The sequence below is a fragment of the Aphis gossypii genome, chromosome X (assembly GCF_020184175.1).
Source record: "Aphis gossypii isolate Hap1 chromosome X, ASM2018417v2, whole genome shotgun sequence".
Classification (NCBI taxonomy): domain Eukaryota; kingdom Metazoa; phylum Arthropoda; class Insecta; order Hemiptera; family Aphididae; genus Aphis; species Aphis gossypii.
The window spans coordinates 32,411,906-32,434,590 of NC_065533.1; the positions used below are offsets into that span (position 1 = coordinate 32,411,906).

A 22,685-nucleotide genomic window follows, 5' to 3' on the forward strand; every position below is an offset into this window, starting at 1 on the left:
TAACGGTGATTTTAGTGAAAATTATTGTTGTTGATTTATTGTAACCATCGTTAATACCATTGCCAGAAAATATCGCCGATTAAAATGTAACGCGTTAATGATAAAATTACGATGCGATTTAAATAAAATGCGTTTTTCGCTTCGTCTGAAATTGCAGGTATTTTGTTTTTGATACGAAAATTATTTAACGTTTGAAGTTTAAGAACAATAACAATAAAAACAATTTGAAGAAATCAAAACAAAAAGACACAAGATTTCGTTGCGGATAGGAATTTTTGGTCGTACAATGTGTATAAAATGTGTATATATAAATATATAATATTATGTGTATGCTACTGAAGTATAAAACCAACGTCTACAATATATATGTACAAACAACTTTAAAAGTCTTTCAGAAGAGAAGTAAATAGTTGTTAGATCAAAAAGAAAATAAAGCATACGCCTCCAGGTACGAGTTACACACACCCGTGGTTATAAATAATAATAAACATGTATATACCTACACAGATAAAACATATATATGTGACTACTTGTGAAGGAATGTGCGCCGTGCTTGTAGTGATTTATAATATTGTATTACGTAAGTATAATGCATTTCGTACAAAATGGTCCGTGACGTGCACCCGGGATTCCATAAGAAATCGTCAAAAATAGCCGCGGTTACATCCGTCTGCGGAATCCCCAAATGTTATAATATATACATTTTATGTTTTCCATTTAATATATTTTTTTTTCATTTAAATATTAAACTTTATTTTTATGAGCGAATTAATTCTTAAGATACGATTTTTTAACTCGAAACGATAGTTTTGGAGTTGAGTATTTAAGATTTATTTTTTTAATATTATAGGTGCATCTAATAATAATTTAAGAATTATATTATTTCATAAATGTACACTGGAGATTTATATTTATATATTTTTTTAAAAAAATTAAAAATTGAATGAGAATAATAAGTACTAAATCAAATATTATCTAATTAATTTTACAATATTGTAAAATCATTTTTATGAAATATTATCCTTAGTATACATATTACATAATATACACATTTAAAACCACTAAATACGAATCGTACTATTTAAATATTATGTAGAATTTGAATAATTACATTATTTAAGGAAAACACGGTGCAAGCATTTATCACCCTAGTATTTTTTTCACTCAAAACTCACTAGATTAGTTATCTTAAAAATAATCAGTAATTTTTTAATAAACATCAACGTTCTTGGTAATACTTTTTTGTATTTTTATAGGTACTTTGAAGTTATTAAGTACAAAGCATTTTTTTTTTTTTTAGAAAAAAAGAAATTTTCATCGTTGTTACTTAATATGTTTTAGAACGACATTGAAAATTTTTAATTTAATTTTATAAAGAGGAATAGTTTTATAAGAATTTCTTCAATACGTCATTAAATTCGAATTTTGAACAAGTAGTTATGATTACTTATAAAGTTATAAACAAATATTTAAAATTATGACGAGCTGAATACTGTAGTGTAAATTTTTTTCAAAAGTTAACTGATCTTAGATAATTTAAATACTTATAAGTTATAACTATAATAATTAACTAATTGTTTAAAATTCTAAACTATTTAATATTACGCAGCAAATTTATGTATATTTATATATTGTAATAACTTATTTCAAAGTTAACTTTAACAAATTTTTTACTTCCCACGAGGGCCTAATTCAAATATTTTTCTTCCAACTCGGAAATATCACACCTTGGAGACATGGGTACTTTTCAATATCACTCTCTCGACCATTATACTATGTCTTATTCGCTTGCAGTCGGTATACATCAAATGTATTTATTGGTCAATAAACTGTACACTAAAACACAAAACAAAATGTTATCTATATTGCAAATTACCAAACTTTTGGCGTTTATACATTATATTATTATCTACAGTATGCAAAGAGGAGTATAGAGAATACCAGTCACCTTAGTGGGAAATCAAATAACTGTAAAAATAATAATCTAATTATGATTGAAATTCTATTGAAAATCGAAGCATCGACGCAATGTAATAATATATTTTTTTTTATCTGAACATTACCGGAATTTTTAATGATAATACAATAAGTTTTACTGACCCTGTAGGTAATCTAATCGGATGTCTTAGAAATATAAAAATAATTAAGTAGGTAATACATAATTAAATTATAACTTGTTTTAAAAATTCGTTTAGTATGTATTTTGGATCATACTACGTATTAACAAGTAAAAATATTGTCGAAATCGTTACCTCACAGTTATGTTGAAATTTAGTGTTGTTCTTGAATTGATACGTCGTGATAAGAAATTGCAAAACGAATAATTCTGGGAAAAAAATTATACGGTACCTAATCAAAGTTTTTCAAATGGGAAATTTGACAATTTGTCAGTGGTCATTATTTATACAATAGGATAATATTACTTACTAAACCTAAATTTTTGGTATGCCTCGGAGTATGATTGTTATTTTTATGAACGTCGGTGACCTATAATTTGAACTCGGCAAATTGATCATCGACAGATTTTGCATTCCACTTATACACAATTAATACAACAATAATACGCGCGTCTGACCGCGATACCCGTTAAAATACGATAACCACTCCATAATTAAAGCCCAGTGGTATTTTGTTAAACGGCGAATAGGAAGTGTCACACAGTGTTTTCGAGATGATATGCGAGTAATTCGAACGGATGTAAAAATAATTTTGTTCCGCATTGTACTGGGCGCGTAATAATAAATCCAGGACGACGACTCCGCAGGATTTTCATAATACAATATTCATACAGACATTATTGCGTTGTATAATATATTATAATATGTATGCCTAACGTTATTATTTGCATGTACGGCGGCGGCGGACGGCCGGTAGACGGACACTATGTAATAATAATAATATTACATTTGTATGCCGAGCGGATCGAGGGGCCACAGATTAACCGTATAGGGACATTAAAAAAATATTATCATGTAGGTATTTTTTCATTTTGCATATTTTTTTTTTTTTGTTTGCGACCCTGCACGGTGGTCTGCAATAGTTTGTTTTGCTGTTCACGAAAACGGGTACAGGTCAAAAACTGGATAATCGGTAAACAAACTAAAATTGCAACAATTATGTATACCTACTTAAATTATTACTTAACAATATTAATTTATTAATAAGTTCTATGATAAAACGACGACTCTTTCGGAAAATCCCGCTTGAAAATTGTAAATTTTTTTGATAAAATCATTAATAAAATTTTTGATAAAATTATATAAATAGATATATATGTATAAAAAAGCACTTAAATCCTAGTTAAAATACACACAATATCATATACATTAAGTTTCTATATAGGTACATATAAATTCAAGTACTCGAATTGCGGGAAAATCACAAATAATAATAAAAATAACAACACTCGAAAAACTAATTATTGCACTGTATTGATGTGTAAAAATCACGGGCACTTGATAAATCTAATAACAGTGGACTTGGTATCTGAGGGTTGTTACGGCTCGTTTGACGCCTATATACCTACCACGTCTATAATACCTGTATGCTCTATTGCAGCGTTTCTCAAACTGTGGGTAACGAGTCAATTTTTTTTTGTGTGGAGAGGGGGTGCTATACAGATTGTAAAAAAATTATGATTTTTAAAAATTGTATAGACAATAAACTATACAATTCAGAAGTACAGTGGGTCGCGATAGATTTTTGGAAGAAAATATGAGTCGAGGTCCTAAAAACTTTGAGAACCAATGATCTATTGGCATAGTCGTGCAGTAATTGTGGTAATATTTTATCGGTGTATAGTGGTATTAATTAACATTATTATTGTGCAATGCGTCATCTCAATACATTATATCCACAATACTTAAACAGACTTGCACGTATTATAATGACTAATGAGCAATACCATAGTTGTTAGAAAACGATAAATATAATATTATTATGAATAATAAAGTATTATACCGCAATAAAAACGATAATATCATGACAATGTAATGTGTATGGTATGAGTAAAAACGGCTGATGCATAGTTTGAATTAGCTCGTTTCGTAATGTTTGCATTGCGATGCAATTACCCGTTGTATCGAAATAGTTAATATTTTATCCGATAAAATAGCGTAGGTACAGGTAAAAACGTGCATTTTTAATTAGATTTTTATTTGATCGGTCTCAAATGTTATTGAAAAACATTCTAAAAGTTCAGTTTTTTTTATTTTTCATAATAAACATGTATTTTTAATACATATTTATTGTTTTGTTACAACTACAAATTAAAAAATTACTACTTTGATACTATTGTCTATTTTTGCTTTTTCATGTACTACCTATGCCATTTCTAAACATAATATAATAATTGTCCTTGTTGAACGTTTTGACGTACGTGGCCTAAAAATATAATGTAATAGTAATAATTGTAAATAATTAATTTTATTATTTAAATACAAAAATTAAAATATAAGGAAAATGTATAATTATAGTCGTCACTTGTATAAATTATTTTAACCTTGAAAGTTATTTTTTACATAAATCATGATGCCCGAAAACTTTTTTTCTAAAATATTACATTAATTTTAATGTTATTATGAAACGTTTTTTTTTTTTTTTAAACTATCAAATTTCAAGCCAGTTATTTAACATTTGTATGCTGAAGTACTGACAACAGCATTTATTTGTAAACTCAGCTCATCGGATTAAACACAACCAAACAATTTTTTTTCACTGCGATTTAAATCTATTTACAATCAGTACCAATAAAATTAAGTGGATCAGTCGTTCCACATGGTATATGGTATACCGTATATTAGGTATATGTATTCGACGCCACTGATTATATTATTCAGAAATAAATGCAACAATAATACAATATTAGATTCGTATTGAAGTGCTGTATGAAATATTATAATCTTCACAAGTTGCGAAAATAATTTCCCAATAAGTTACATGTTCGACGCACACGACAATATAGTCATAAACGTAAAAGTTAACTTAGGTTATATTATTAATTACTAACATCACACTGTAGTCATTATTTTTTTAATTATGATCACATTGTGCGGTTAAAATGAATGATTATTATTTAATGTTTAACCTTTGCAGTAATATTACAAACGGAAATAATTAAATTGTAATAAGACACTCATAAATAATTATTACAATATTGGTGGTAAGTGCTTCATAAAACAACTGTAGAGTTACCTTGGAATTAAAATTTAGTAAAATGTTCAGACACAGCATGAATACGATAAAAACGATTTCATTATTATAAATAGATTTTTCGATAGGGCTTTTGAGTTATTACTGTTAAGTCTCTACGAAATGCGTCAAATCCCGTTTATGTCCCATGGTTTTACTTTAACCGACATGCAAGCATAATATTATAATATTATAACAATGTGTTGCCGAGCAAAATGTTGAACGCGTGTATGGTATACTAATTTTTGATGTAGGTATTATTATTATATTGGTCGTACCTACTTAAATTATTAATGAAATAGCACTATTGTTGCCAATAAAAATAATAATCATCGATACAGGCAATAAAGTTTAATCGATAATAATGTTTATTACCTATGATTATTATCAAGCGTATGAAACAGTTGTGTCTAACATAAAAAGTTCAGTTATCAAACATTTTAAAAACATAAACTTCAAATGGAAACGATTGACTATTCGCGGCACACAGCTAAAAGGTTTGCATGTAGAAATAATATTACATACTGTTATGCCGTATAAAGACGTCTAATTAGATTTATAAAGTTAGATCTGACAATTTTAAGTACCTAGTCTGGTCGAGTTTAGTATATAAACCTCAACTGAAAACTTTCCTTATATTATTGTATTATATTATAATACATTGTTACCTACTCAATTTTATATTTACGTACCTACCCAGAATAACTTTATTAGCCTAAATAATGAATTTTAATACAATATACATTTTTTTTTCAACTAAAGTAATTATTTCACTTTAAAGTAATCAATGACACTATGGCAACAATATGAACAAATTACGAAACATACTTGTGAGATACCCTATAACGGCATATTGTGTGAGTTGAAAATGAAGCTACAAATCTTTTCCAAGTCTTAAGCCATCTATTCATATACTTATAAACTAAAAACGGACCAGTAGATTAGGTTAAGTATAAGGTTTATTACGTAATATATTACACACATAAGTCAGATTTTTGATCTATGAATTAGTCAAAATTAATTCTAGCTATCATTATATTATGATATTGTCACTCACGTATTCAGTTTTTGATATTATAGTTGTTTTAAGTTTTAACTAACCGTTTTGTAACCTAACTAATAATAAATAATTGCAAACGTTTCTTTTTCTTTTTCTTTCTTTTTAAATCCTGATGAAAATATTTTGTCGTTGTTTTTAATTTTAATTTAAACTAATGAATATTGGTTCACATTGTGCATTAAGCACTAAAAATATTGTCAAATAAAAAATATTTCTTAGCATGTTTTAAGACAATGTAGCTTAAAGTTGTTACTTACTGATTATTTGATGAATGAATTTTTATAATACTTATAATTTAAGCAAAAATGTCGATGACTTTAAGTATGCCTATTTTTATTCCAACGTTTTTCCATTTTTTGATAACTCGTAAATATGAAATAATTCATTTTAACTCTACATTTTTCAACATTTTAAGTCACATTTTTTTTTTAACTAGACAAGTTTTTAATCATTCGATTTCCACTAATTAAAAGATTTGTTATTTTAGATTTTGTGCGATTCGATGAATATATAAATTTTACAACGATCTGAGCTTTATTTTTGTGTCTGAAATCACTTTTTGAGTCAGTATAAATGATTAAATTTGCATATTTAAAAAGGTCAAAAGTATTAAATTCTCAGTACTTTTTAAAATAATCAAATAAATTAAAATTTTTTCGCAAAACCGGTATATGACAAAATTGATTTTGTTTATTTTTCTATGTAACTCAAAAACAAATATCCGTATATATTTAAAATTTTATCAATTATTAATGTTATTAAATTTTCTATACATAGTATGATTCTGTTAATATTTTGTGTTTTTAATACAAACTATTCATAAGTTATAATTTCCACAAAATTAATAAAATTTCGAAATTTTATTATTTATAAAAAAATTTGTTTTTAATGTTTTTATACCTAAATTTTCCAAATTAAATATGTATACGATTACACAAAAGGGTTTTTTATAATTAGTTTTAATCATATATTTTAAACTATTTATAAATGTTACATAGGGATACATGTTTCATAAACTACATTTATGTTTATAAGAATTTAAAGTTCAAATTTTGAATGTCGATTTGACATTTTCAAACGCAATGTTTTTGCCAAAAATTAATTGATAAAAATATCAAAACGAATTCAAAATTATGGTCTATTATGGTATTTCAAACGCATCCAAAAAAAAAGTGAACTCCCGTTTACTTAAAGAATAAATCAAGATGACCGTGCTCGGTGAATCATCAGCTGGCACCAATACTTTTTCTTTCGAACGTTGTATATCTACTATAATATACTTTAACGTAGAAACCCTAACACGAAAATCGATCGCAGCCACTTACAAATGAGTTATGTGAGGTCAACCTATATACGCATACAGACCACACAAACACTACAATAATATTATATTGTCTGAATATTATTCGGACCTATCGTCGATCGCACGCGGGACACACGTGCAGTGGCAGAAGCAGGGGGGAGGTTCAATCCCCCTCCGAAATGAATGGATGATTAATTTCAAACGTAGTTATTCTCACTTATGAACCTTCAAAAAATTTTAATTTTCTCCAAACCCCCTCCGAAATTTTTTCCTGCGTCCGCCCCTGCACACGTGTATTGTAGTAACCGTGTTGTCGAGCTTTCGGACGAATAACTTACTGAAAGTACACAAGTCAGCTGTAACGGACGAAGCAATTATATTTATATGAGTTCTACTGCAGCGGGTACACGCGATAAGGACTTATTATAGTGTGGGTGTCACGCGATAATATTATAACATTATCACGGGACGACGTATACACCGTCGGAAAATGCCTCGCTGCATCACATTATTATTATTATTATTTTACGGCCACTGCGTTTTGTGGCAGGTACCATTAACACGTGTAACTAAACGTAACTGGCTCCCCGTGGGGGTGTCGACGACGACGACGTAGACACGCAAAAATCAAAACTTTACTAAACCGAACAAACGGGGGGAAAAGAAAAAGAAAAAAAAAGACCCAAAGCCGAATATCATATATTTTTATTATACAATATCGCATATTATGCGCTTGTATTTTACGTATATTTATAATAAAACGACGTACCCCCACAGAAGCAACAGCAGCAGACGACTATATTATTTGAATGGGTATTTTTTCTATTTTCTATTTTCCAAGTCTAAATATATTTTATTTTGGATCGCACGCGTGTCGAAGTCCCGCAGATATTATGACGAATAAAAGATAATATTGCTGTTGTTGTTATACGCGGCAGATGAGCTTACAGTGCAACTACACAGAATCGAATGTCGTCGCCGGTCACAGGTGTGCGCGCGCGTGTCGTAGGTACACGCGTATAATAGTAGGTTAGGCGCCCGCTGTGGTATAGACAATAATAATATAAATGAACGTTATTTTTATGGATAAAATATACGATAGCGAAATCCGGAGACGGGTACAAATCGCATCGGAAGTCGGTAAAGTATATTATATAATATTTTATATGATAATAATTTAAATATATATCAACTCACATATCCGCGAATAATAACAATAATAATATATTATACGCGTATATAATAGTGATAAATTCGTCAGGCTTTGTCGAGATCACGCCGAGATCATAATATACGTACTCCGATAACGTCATAATAATAATAAATTCGTTACCGAAGAATAAAATGTACGATAATGTTAATAAACACGACACGTTCACGCTTATTGGAATAATAATAATAGTATATTCGAGTAAATTACGTTTAACGTGATCACTGATTTATACAAATTGAATCAACCGTTGGTCGGAATCAAAAATGTTAATTCTTAACCGAATCATAAATTATTAGAAAAATAAATTACAGCGTAATCAACTGTTGATGGTTTATTTTCTGTATTGCTGATTTTTTTTTTTTACTTTGCCAGTGTTTATTCATATTATACACAATGTATTATTGTTATTAATGTTATTACCTACTCTTATAAGTTGGAGTATGATAATAATTATGTATATAATATAATAAGAGTCCATTCAAAAAAATAATTATACCCAACGGAATTAAACGCTTATGTTAAGTAGCCTAATATGACTAAAATCACTTTTACCAATGTGATCGCATGAAAATGTCAGCTAAAGAATTGTATATAATACTACTGAAAAACGTAGTAACAGGCAAATAAAAGTCGAAAGCGACTCACTGCAGTAGTCAGTAGGTAACGATAATATAAATTCCGAATCAGGGATAAGGAATGTACGTAAATTGATAAATTGGCCACTGAAGTGAAAAAAGGCAACGATGTCAAAAATCAGAAATATTATTGGTTAATCCGATTTATATTAATTTATTCGATATATTTAATTTAAAACACACGTGCCTCATAATATCGAGGACACTAATCTTCTTTAATAAAATAATAACATATTATAATAATATTGTATTATTAACTTTCACACGTTCATTTTTATTTTCATTCAAATAGATTTAAAAATCGTATGGGATGTGTTTAGATAAATTAATTCTCGATTGAACAAATCATATACATTATTATTAATAGCTAAAATAACGAAATGATAATCAATCAAATAATATGTTAATTAAATAATTTAATACATTTACATAATAGGATTTAAAACATTACCAATGATATAATAATAATAATACGGGGAAGTGGTGTATAATATTGGTGTGCCGTAAAATTTGGCTGCAGTCGCTAAATTGTGCTGCTGTCAAAACACCCTCCGGCGGTAATTGATTTCGGATGGGTGACTACTCGAATTTTTATCGATAAAACCATGTCCTTACACACGGAAAATACGTGTTTCGAAAAATCCACAGAACTTAATGTCACAAAATATATGAAACAAAAAACCCACAGCTAATGGCCCGAATTGCCGAAGTTTAAGAATTATACGACACCCACAAAACTGTTCATTGCGGCTAAAACGTCACCAAGAATTTTTTACCGTGACTAGAAAATCACAACAATAAAATTTCTAAATCATAATCATCTTTTTTCGGTAATATAATATTATAAATGCATTCTTATGACACATTTACAATATATTATACACACATTTTATATCCTCCGTTATGTCCACATCTTATAAATTCAAAACATTAATTAATTTAGTCATTGTTTAAAAAAAAATAAAAACCGTTGTTCAGAATATGTTAAAAGCAGTACCGTCGAATGTTTAGCCGATCATTTTCCATTCAGTAGTAATTAATGGATAAACGTTAAACACAAGCGATTTGAGAGTTGTTTAATCGACGGTCGATTATTTTCGACTTTTTTTCAAGCAGAAGCACTTTATCGGAATTGATCAAATACAATAGTTTATTTTTTATAACATCTATCACTACAATTACCTGCATTAAACTGGACGTTATTTGTATTTTATTTTCTCATCGATAATTTAACGAGAAATACTTTTGATTTACAAGCTTTTTTTCCTGTTGGCTTTTCGGGCTCTCGAATACATTTTTAACCAAGTGCATAAGTACTTTATACTTATTAGTTTTAATAATACTATACTGTTTATATATATATATCAACTAAATGAACCATCAATCATTATATATATAAATTTCAATTGAAAAAAAAAATCGAACACTTAATTTATAGATCTCGGTGATCTCACGATTGCTTCAAACCGCAACAACAATGACAATAAGTAACATTTTTCGAATAAAAGAAAATAAACACAAGTCTTGTTTTGATAAAATTATCATAACAAATCGTAAAACCCGTTTCACACGTACTTAGTGTCGTTTAAACGGTCGCCGTGTCCTGGTTACACAGACAGCAGGAATAGTTAGCAACAGGCTACCATAATACCATCGAACTGGCGTCGGCACGTATGAAGCTCTCTTCCTACTATCACACCAACAATCGGACAATCAGTTCAAACGATCGCTGATTAAGGATGAAATGGGACTAAATACAATATCGTGAAAACAAAATAGTTTTCATGTCACAAAAAACCAAAAAGATTGCAATTGTGCCTAATATGATGCGCGAGTAATTATTTTAAATTTAATTAATATAATATTATATTGTCTCAAACGGCGTAATATTTTATTGCTTTCTTAAAACGGTTCAATTATACTAATAACGAAAAACAATATATACATTTAAATTAGGAACGAGTCGAGTACTCTAGCGTGTACGAGAAACTCAAAAGCTGTAGTATTATAATAATTGTTTGGAACAATTTTCCTTTTTGATCTACTAAATTTTCAAAGGTCTGCCAACCAACAGGCGTATAATAATATTTTAATTAAATGTTCGTTAATTCCATAATTAAATTATATTTTCACAATTCGTAGAAGTTTATAATACTACACGGGTACCTGAACAGTTTTCGTATGATAGGTATTGTTTATTTAAGTGCTAATTTAATTTGAAGAATGAGTGGTTTAAATGATTTTATAGCCTATATTATGTAAAGTTACAATGAACGCCGTTATTCAATTATGTTTACGTCCCGTAAACGTATCTGCCATCGTATTAAATGCATTTATCGTGTGGAATAAAACATTATCAATCAGCGATGTTTCATCGCCGGGTACAACATTTTAAAACACGCTGAACACTGGTTATTTATAAATAATATTATCGGTCAATAATTAATATTGTGCCTGTACTGAGTGGGTGACGTTAAAATATTGTAAAATCGTACGTGTTTATTCTGTTATAAATCACGTCATGTATATTCATGATATAGGATAAAAATGAAAAAAAAAATAAACACATAAGCATATTATCATACTTCGAAACATTCTGTGAAAAATATTTCATAATATTATATTTTTACCTACTATAATACGTACATAAATACATCTATGTAACACAACAAAAACAGTATAATTATTTAAATAATTTATTTAAAAAATATTCATTTTTACGAGAATTGAAAAATATTTGATCTTATCATGAATTATAAGAATCCAAAGATTAGAATATACTTGTAACAAAGAATAATAATTCATTTGATACCTATTCAGTATTCAAAGTTTAACAAATGAATGAAAAAATGAACATGAGTATAAGTAAAGTTCAGGACTTGTATCTATAGCTTTAAAAGGTAATTGTTAAAAAAATATTATGGAGGTATACTCAACTATTAAAGTTTAAATAGAAAATCTGAAGAACATAATATTATTAACTGAGCTTATATATGGTCACTTTTTACTATAATTAAATGTATAGCTAATATGTATATTATTACGTTATTTTTATGAAATTTAATTTTTTTAAGCAAAGAATTTATTATATTTATTTTCTGACTTTCTGCACTAACACTCCGTCTATTTACACAATTAATAATTAATTTTATTGAGTTTATTTTGCATATTTATGATTTTTTAGTGCATAATAGTTCCCTTTTAATAGAATTCTCAGATATTTTATTTTATGATTTTTGATACCTGCGTTAGGTCAGACAGGTAATCACTAATCAATGATCGAAACTTGAAATCTACAATACGTCGTGATTTGATATTAAAATGTAACATATTTCTAAATAGTTTTCTAGAATTATTTAAGGATTTTAATAATGTGTACAGTAGTAGCACACAACTACTTTTTTTATAGCGCACATATTATTTGTATGGAATTTTGTCGATTCGTATAATGTATTTGATGAAGTTTTCTCATTATGTTATTATAATTTTATATTATTATTATTATTTTAAAAGCTTTTAAATTAAAATATATAGGTAATACGTACAATACAGTATTATACACTACATATTATTATGGTCGAGAGTGGTACTTTATTGTTTAGACGAAATACAAAGTATGCCTATTCACATTAAATATTTTCGAGTGAAACGGAATTTCGTTTTATAAAATGTGCAAAAATATATATTTTTGTTTATTTATTGCATTTTAAAAATGACGTGCACTTCATCAATCAGTAAATTGTATATTATTATAATAGGTTTGATTGCAATTCGGTGCCAAAAAAAGTTTATTTCTCGGACATAATAATATAAATTGTGTACAATATTACAATGATAATATGATGTTTAGGATCCGATCGATCGTGTTGTATAATATGGTGTAGGATACTATGTATTTATAAAACCGAAATTATTCTCTGTGTGGGTTTTGCGTCAATAACTGAAATCGTTGGTCTTATTTCGAAATACGACGTATACCTTTATATAAGCGCTTTTCAGACCGCTGAAATGACCCGTTTATATTCTTTTAAATAAAAGGTTTAATACGTTTATCCCATGCATCAGGCATGCCAAATATATTTTTTTTTGCTCTTTATTTTCACATAATAATTATGTAAATTATTTACCGATGGTCCTGGAGGTTGTGGATCACAAAAAAATCAAAGGCTAGGTACATGTTGACAGCTGTGATTTAGTGATTTTACTCCTTTAAGTTCAATCTGCACGTTGGAATCGTTGGAGTAAAAAATCAACAGACGGGATTACGATTTCGAGGTGAAGGCTGTTTTATTATTATGTATATTTACATCGAAACAGAATGGGGTAGGTTTTATTCTTTTTCAAGACTAAACGATGTGTGAAACAGCACTCTTTCGAATAGGAAATATTTTTCCTTTTTTATTCAATACCGACCACCGTTCATACGAATCGTAGAGATATTTTTTTATCGAAGTTACGTGTGGTATTATGGGTTTTTTACGTTGTGGAGTTTTTGCTATCTGCCCACGCTAATAACGAATTGTGTAAATAAAAATAACGTCATATTTTTATATCAAAATAAATATTTATTTAAGTTTCACATTAATAATAAATATATTAATATACAATTTACGTACTGGCAGAGTTTGCATTTTGCAATTACAGCACATAATAAATTGTGTGATTATTAATATCTTCATCAGAGTTAAAATGAAAAAAAAACATTTACCATCGTTCACTGTTCGTACACATTTCAGAAATACCCTATTTCAATGTACGGTTTTGATTTATACGTCGTAGGTCCATTTCACATAACATAAAATAATAGTCTGGCAACACTACTTTGATGCGCTGATGTATTAAAAAATAGTGTATATTTTATATATTTGTTACGGTAATTAAATTGTTGTTTACGAATCACCTGATGAACATAATATTTACAAAGTAAACAATTTAGGATTAAATACTGAAGAAATATGTTTTGATTCAAGTTTCTACATTATTGGTTGATGGTTAACAAGAACATGTCTGAAACGCCATTTGATAATGATACGAGTGAAGAAACTGACGATTTCACGACGGAAGCAGATACGTCCACGAATCACGAGTACCATCCGGACGAAGAGGAGGAACTGCATAGAAAATATTTAAACATGATAAAAATGTGTGATGTGTCGGGGGTTCAAAAATTATTAGATAATAACAGTGGATTTGACGTAAATTGCAAAAATTATCAGGGTATAACAGGCTTGAACTTGGCTATCGAAGTCAACTGCGTGCCGATGATCGATCTCTTATTGTCACGGCAAGATCTAGAAATCGGAGACTCTCTGATGCGCGCCATCCGTCACAATTATTATCAAATCGTAATAAAGCTGTTAGACATCCTTGAAGGGAAAAGCCCAGAACTCGCCGAGCAAGGATACGAGCATTCCACCGAATTTCCACAGTACCTCACACCGATCATGTTGGCAGCCCAGTGCGGCCATCATCAGATAATCAGTCTGTTGCTGAAACGTGGCCACACAATACCGATACCACACAAAGCTCGGTGTCTGTGCAAAAAGGTCAGTAAGTATATACGCATTTCATTTTTGCCAACCGACCTAAAATTATTGTACCAAAATGTATTTGAAAGAATAATAAGAACTAACTAAGCTAATCTTTGAACAAAATTTTAAGACATTCGTTTTTAAATATATAATATAGTATATTTTTATAGTGCGAAAATGGCTATTTGTTTATTCACTGTTTTGATAAACAAATAGTATGCTATTATATACAGAATATTGTTGACGTTATTTTCATCGTGTCACTCGTGTTTTTCTTTTAAATATTTGGAGGTATATAACGTGTATTAGTCCTCTATTTCAATATAAAACATATGATATTGATATGGCAATAATATTATGACAGGTGTGCAAGTCGTTGGCGCAGCTCAACAACGGTCTTGAGGCATCTGAATTAAAGCTCTCCGTGTTCCGGGCGTTAGCCAATCCCTTTTATATATACTTGACGTCGGAAGACCCCATTTTGACCGCGTTCCAGCTGAGCAAGGAGCTTCAAGAGCACGGTAACGTGAACCGTTTGTTCAAGTCGGATTACGAGTCGTTAAACCTGCAGACTCGGCTTTTCGCTGTTGACTTGATCGGGCTGTGCCGGTCGTCGGCCGAAGTAAATCTCATACTGACCCAGAAAGAGGGATGCAACTTTTTCGGGTCCTTTCCGTACCACAGGCTGGTGATGGCCATGGACCTAAAGCAAAAGGAGTTTGTGGCCCACGGGAGCGTACAACAGATCCTAGAAGTGGCGTGGGCAGGAAACTGGTATGAGTGGCGGGATCGCGGGGGGTACGGAGCAGGCACCGTCCTGGCCCGCGTGCCACTGCTCCTGTGGATCGTCATCTTGTACCTGTTCGCGCCGTACTCGAAGAGCGGCGAGTACTACTCGCTGCCGGTGAACAGGATGATCAACTACCTGGCGTCGTACGCCGTGTTCCTAGTGGTGCTGACGTGGGCCAACAATCTGGAAAAGACAGCGGTCGAGTGCACTAGCGACCGGTTGGGACTGACGCTCCGCATGATCATCGTCCTGTACGCTGCTTCGTTCATGGTCCGCACCGTCAAGCTGGTCATCGTGCAGGGTCCTTGGCGGTTCTTCAGCATGCTGTGGAACGTGTACGACTGCATCAGTCTATGCATGCTGGCAGCCACGGCGGTGTGCTGGTGGACCTCGTACTCGAGCCCGCGCGACCCACCCATCGAGCGTAAGTACTGGCCGTCGTCTGACCCGACGCTGGTTGGCGAAGGACTGCTGGCCATCGTCACGGTCATGTCGTTTCTGCGGCTGCTGTTCCTGTGCCAGCTCAGCTACTCACTAGGCCCGCTACAGGTGTCCCTGGGAAAGATGACTACGGACTTTGCCCGGTTGGCCACCGTTTTCGGCATCATCATCGTGTCGTTTACTGCGGGCCTGTGCCGGTTCTACCAGTACTACGAGGGTATGACGCGCATTGACCCCGACACCGGGTACGAGACCAAGCAGGACGAGTCGTTCGTCAACGTGTACTCGACGCTAAAGACGCTCTTCTGGGGCGTGTTCTGCATGACGTCGTCCACCGCTGGTACGGTGGTCATCGAAAACTCGCCTGCTGAAGACGGCGAAGACTCGGCGCCTGTCAACAACCACTACGTCACGCAGGCCGTGGGCACGCTCCTCTATTCCGTTTTCCAGACGCTGTCCGTGGTCGTCACGCTCAACATGCTCATCGCCACCATGACCAACACATTCCAGCGGGTCACCGGAAACTCGTACGTGGAATGGGTGTTCGGTCGCACTGAAGTGTTCCTGTCGTTCTCTATGCACAGCGATCTGCCGCCACCGCTTAACTTTCTGCCGTCCGCCCACTGCGTAGTGGATGTGTTCTCGTACCTGGCCAACTGCTGCAAGGCCAGCTCCAAGGGCTTCGTTAATATGGTATCGTCAAAAAAATATCACGCGGACTCCTATCCGGATAACACTTTCCGGGAGCTGATGCACAAGCTCAGTCGACGGTACTACCGACACAGGCAGCGACCCGTCGACGTTAGAGTGTGTTTTCCGGCCTGCGGTTGAACGTTAACGTTTCTACTTCTTACACACGCACACACTCATTCTATATCTTTCTTTCTTTTTGTATACATATTTATATATTTATATGTACACACTTGTCTATACAGATTAGGTACCGGTAACGGCGGCAGCCGAAGGTCTAATCGTTGGCATTCGTCATTTCGGTTTGGTTGAATGTTATTGGTATTTTTTTTAAATTATTCTATTTCGAGGAGAAGTGAACACCGCAATGATTGAATGACCGCGGTCGCTGTAGTGCTGTTAATTATTTTATAATTTATTAATATTTTATGTTATAATTTTATTTTTTTTGTACGCTCGTATGATGCAATTAAATGTGTTTGATGTGTTGTCATCTAATATCGAATCGTTATTGAATTATTCCACGTGATATTATGTTAAATATCAGCATACATTTTTATGGGATAACATGTTTGTACACATAGTTATAACTTTTAATGACTTTTTAGTAGAAAAATATAGATAGGTAACGGTCATTATTTTTTAATCGCACCGATAAAACTAAAAGAGCAATAACATTTCTGAAAACCGATCTAAATGTATCATAAAATGTATTTTAGAATGAAATTTAAAAGCAAAATCATTGATTCAAATCTGTTTTCATAAATCCTATACCCGATAAATATATCGATTGGCATAACAGAAAATGTGTGCTGCGTTCATACTTTAAACAGAAAAAAAAACAAATCGTTTTTGTTTTGGTGTAGCCATTTTGTAATAGTAGTGACATGTACAAAAAGTGCATATTATGATCATGGAAGTTACAAAGTATGTGAAGTTGGCACTCTGACTTTGTCAGATCGGTTCTAAATCGGTCTCCTTTTTTTGCAGCGAATTTGCAACACATTTTTTTTATGGTGGTAAAAACAAACTTAGCTTTGAGGTGCCATTTTCACATACCTGAAGTTAGCCGTTCGACAGATTATGTGTATTGTGTGTGAACACATATTGATGTTCATTCACTTCAAACAATCTTTACCTAATGCATTATTCGAACAAAATCACACAGCTCATATACTGACGTAGTCATCATAGTACAGTGGTTTTCAAACTTTTATTATATACGGCACACCGTAAACTTAAAAAAATGTTCATGGCACACTGACTGTTTTTTAGATGAACAAAATTTTTTTGAATTAATTATTTATTTATTTTCTTATATCACAATTCAATGTAATCGGTAATTTATGGGAAAACCACGGCACCCAGTTTGAAAACCACTGTCATAGTATCTACAGGTTACCTATATTATATAACAAACCACCTAAAACGGACTGTTTGCAATTCCATTAAGCAATTGCCGGGTAACAGTAGTTAATGCGTTTTGATGCAGCACTACGACAGCAGCTCTCTAGCCCGTGTTCGGAGAATTCAACCACATAAGGGTCATTGTATTAGCGAGGATATCAAATTACATGTATTTTGTCATCAGCTAGTCCATAAGCACATTCGTGAAAGTTATCATAAAATATTACCTACTTTAACTTGCGTGCTTTTATAGTAATTAAATATGTTTGAAAAAAATAATACTATACATTTATTTATACTATTATTTAACATTGAAATATTTTCTTTGAACTTATAATATGTCTATTGAACTGATATGCAACTTGTTCCACTTGAGTAGTGTTCTAAATGTCGAATGCTATAATATAATGGATTGGTCTCATAATTTAAATTTATATACATAAATTATTCGAATAAACGGTGTTTCAAAGAGAATTTTCTTAAGCTTCTTTAACATTGATAGTAGCTTACTCAAAATATATCTTCACGCCCGCTTCGTTGGGATACGAATTAATAAAAATGTAGCCACGAAGATTTTGAGGTGATTGCTGTTATGTTGCTAAATCTTTGACTCAGAACGTGAGTTCACATCTCAGTCTAAACGACGTGTGAAACAGCACACTTTCGAGTAGTATTTTTATTTTTATTTTTATTTTTTTACTTTACACGGTTTATACGAATTGTACAGATTTTTTTTACCGCAAGCATGATTACGGCTGTTTTTTTTATCGTAATCGTATAATGGCTCAGGTACGTGATCGACGCCGATGTGCCTGTGTATTTGTTTGTGTTTGATTTTTATACTACCTATGCGCATTACTGTAACCGTTCAAATATTATTAAAGTCAAACCCATTGAAAATCTTAATTAGATAATTTATTTAAAAGAAATAATATTTAATATTCTAATGATAAAATCAAATACCTATTATTCAAATATTATGTGTTGTTTATTTATTATGATCAGTGAAAATGATTAACAACCAAGTTCATTTTTATGGATTTTATTACTATACATATAATTATTACAATCTATTAAAACATTCTATTTGATGAATAATAATTATGTTAATAAAAAAATTATTGTAATAGACGGAGAAACCCATAACTACATTATTACAAATCAAATTATTTACGAATGTCGTAATCCGTATTACGTAGTGCATTATAATAATTATTTATAATATAATCTATAATTTCATACCGGAATCTCGAGGTATGACATGATATTTTCCTGGGATCCAACGATGAAATTTTCATAATTTCTTACCTGTAACAAAAATATAAAAAAATTGTCAGTATCAATGCAATTGACGTTTTAATATTTTAACTATACATATTTTAAATAAAATATAGTAGTTGTATAACAAAATTACTGAATTGTTTTATTTTTACTGGATTTTTTTTTTATAAACTTTATAAACACCATAAAAAAAATCATTTGCAGAGAAAAAACCTATAATTTTTAAACCTTTGATTTTTGGTAGACGGCAATAGTTTATGAAAATTTAACAAATCACGGAACAAAATGAGATTTTAGTAAATGTAATTTAAATTGATTTTTCTTTTTTTATCTAATTTATAATCCACTTATACGTTATAGGTATATAAAAAAGTAATATTTAGGTACCTAACAATATAAATGAAGTTAACTTATTTTTCTCAAACCAGTAATAATATCAATATTATGTAATTAAATAAATAAATAATACTATGTATTTTGATAATTTAATGAAATATAATGTATTTAAAGATAAATTCACTAAAACCGCTATTTATAATTTATTATATTATTACATATTATATAGAACAACATTTTTCTGACATTAAGGTTCTAAAAATGTGTGTTCTAATTTTTGTATTTTTGTGCTTTTTAAATATTTATATTTAATAATATTTAAATGATATCATGATATGAGCAATTATAATTTACTTATCGTAAAAATGGACATTGCGACTTCTAATATGAATAAAGGTGATAATACATTAAATTGTAATGGTCATTTATTGTACGTGATTAAGCATAATTCATTACTTAAATATTATTAATTGTACTATAATGATATAAGATAATATTATAATAGTATAGTACAAGTCAATATCACTCGAATTTGCTTTTTTATAGAGTATCTACATTTATTTTTTAGGGTTATATCCTCGGTTTTTTTTTTACATCTTTCGTATCGAATACCAATTGTATAAATGTACTAAAGTAAAAACTTTGTGAAACGTTGTACGAATGGTCATACATACCTATATCCTATACTCATTTTAAATTTGATAACTGAACATAAATATTTTATATATATAATATGTATGTACAATGTACATTGAACAACTCAAAATCAAATCAACAATATTATTATATAAAAATTCGGGTTTTTTTTAACGATCTCGTTAGTGTTTGTTTGAATAATTTTAAAAAATAGACGACTGACAAACAAAAAAGTGACAAGTAATAACGAATTGTGATTATCTTAGTCATGAACATTTGAGCAGAATTTTACTTGTTGAATTAATTATAAAAAAAGTATGACCGAATATAATACACAGCTTTTTTTTTTGCTTTTTATGCACTAGTTAATTGAATATTTTACAATTTGTTTTTATACACCGGAAGCAAATTTGTTTAAAGAACACCGTGGCATTGATAACAATACTAAAAATAATAATTGAGGGGAAGTCCCACAGTTGAGTCACCCTTAGAAAAAAATATTGTAAGATTATTATTATATACTGACAGTATTATATTATTATCGTTATGAGAATAATAAACGAAGAGTATTAATTCATTAAATTATTATAATAATACAACCCTGAGTTCTATTATCTGTAGTACAACAGAGTTACTTGTCTATGTATATAAGGTTTTAAGCTCCTTAGCCGGAGAAAGTAAGAATAATAATTGTCTAAACTGGGGAGTGTTTGAATGAGAAGGAGAGGAGGTAAGAACTTCAACAAAAAATCGTCGACTAGAGACAGTTATAAGATTACCCTCAACCTCTATTTAACCTCTCAACACAGACCACCATAATATTATGTATAGTAAACGCATTTGTAATATAATTTCCGAATTCACGCAATAGAATATTACATTAAAACCGCCACCGATGTTGTTATATATTAATATAAAACAAATATTTTTAAACGGTTTTCTAGCTTTTATACTGTTAAATTTAAAAATCAAATATAGATTATAAATATCTAAAATGAAATAAAATTACATTGGATATGGAATAGTCAAAATTGGCTGTGAAATTTGTTGCTATAGGTCTGTTCAAATCGTTAATATAGTCACAACAATCTTTGTACTTAAACGTATTTTGTATATTTGGTGGACGAATACTACGTAAATAGATAACGATTTTTTATGTGGTATTATGTTTGTCGAAGATTTAAAAAAAAAATTACTTCGTAGAGAAGGCGCAGGTTTTGTAGACACAACATTATATCAACAGCTAGCTATTACAATATACGTGTAATATGATTGCAATCTAATCACGAAGGCGGACAAAATATTATTTACGAAAACAAATTCCTCGTTTTTACGGTCGTAACACACGGTAAATAAAAATATATATACACACATATTTATATAAATTTATGTTATTTTTAAATTACACAAACCGATTTGTTCGTCTTCATCACGATTTCGACATTTTCATCGCCGATCCTTACGAATTCGACCTTCCGAATATTGTAGCCACATCGTCCGCAATTAATGTTTTACCCATACGGTAATATGTACATCATAATATTATCAAATAAGTATACAGTACGAGTGATAGTCTACGTGTCTATATGTCTATATGTACTACAATGTATTTAACTTGTCAATGTTCGTCTCACTCGATAACATAATATTATTAATAATTACTGATTATTTTCTATTTTATTGAGGGCATGTTGTTTCCTAACGCCATCATAATATTATATAAGGGGTACGCGGACCTCATTTTCGGGATGTACGTCTACCGCACGCGACCGTAAACTATTACGTTTAAGACGCTGCCGATAGAAATATCGAATTTAAAAAGTAACCTTTTCACATAGTCTTTATAGTTACTAAGTAATAAAATTCAACTTGTGTAGTTTGTTGAGTATTACAATTCTTATTTCACATCGATACATGATGCAAATCACACGAGCGTATTATATGTACATATTTTGAATCGGTTTTGGTGCAAATCTACTACAGCCCTTAGGTCGGCGCATTCGAAAGGAAATCGAATATACGTGAACGGTTACACTCGTATTTTATTATCGTATCTCACAGTAAAATAATCATACGAAATCACAAAATTGCATTATCGTAATGAAATATGTTATTTATATTTCGAGACGCTTCCGATGTCAGTATAACCGCGTACACGGCATAAGGATGTAA

The 22,685-nt window shown here is 30.6% G+C and overlaps 1 protein-coding gene across 5 annotated transcripts in view; it reads right to left on the reverse strand.

The window, feature by feature from the left end:
* LOC114125499 (pseudouridylate synthase RPUSD2-like) overlaps nucleotides 1-22,685 on the reverse strand; it is a 394,976-nt gene that overhangs the window by 87,004 nt on the left and 285,287 nt on the right. For 4 of the 5 annotated variants that reach the window (XM_050205682.1, XM_050205679.1, XM_050205681.1 and 1 more), the window contains one exon: nucleotides 19,503-19,568. The exons of the other annotated variant lie outside the window; for it this stretch is intronic. In XM_050205682.1, the coding sequence (XP_050061639.1) occupies nucleotides 19,503-19,568 (66 nt within the window). The remainder of the gene's footprint in view (nucleotides 1-19,502; nucleotides 19,569-22,685) is intronic. 5 annotated transcript variants of the gene reach the window in all.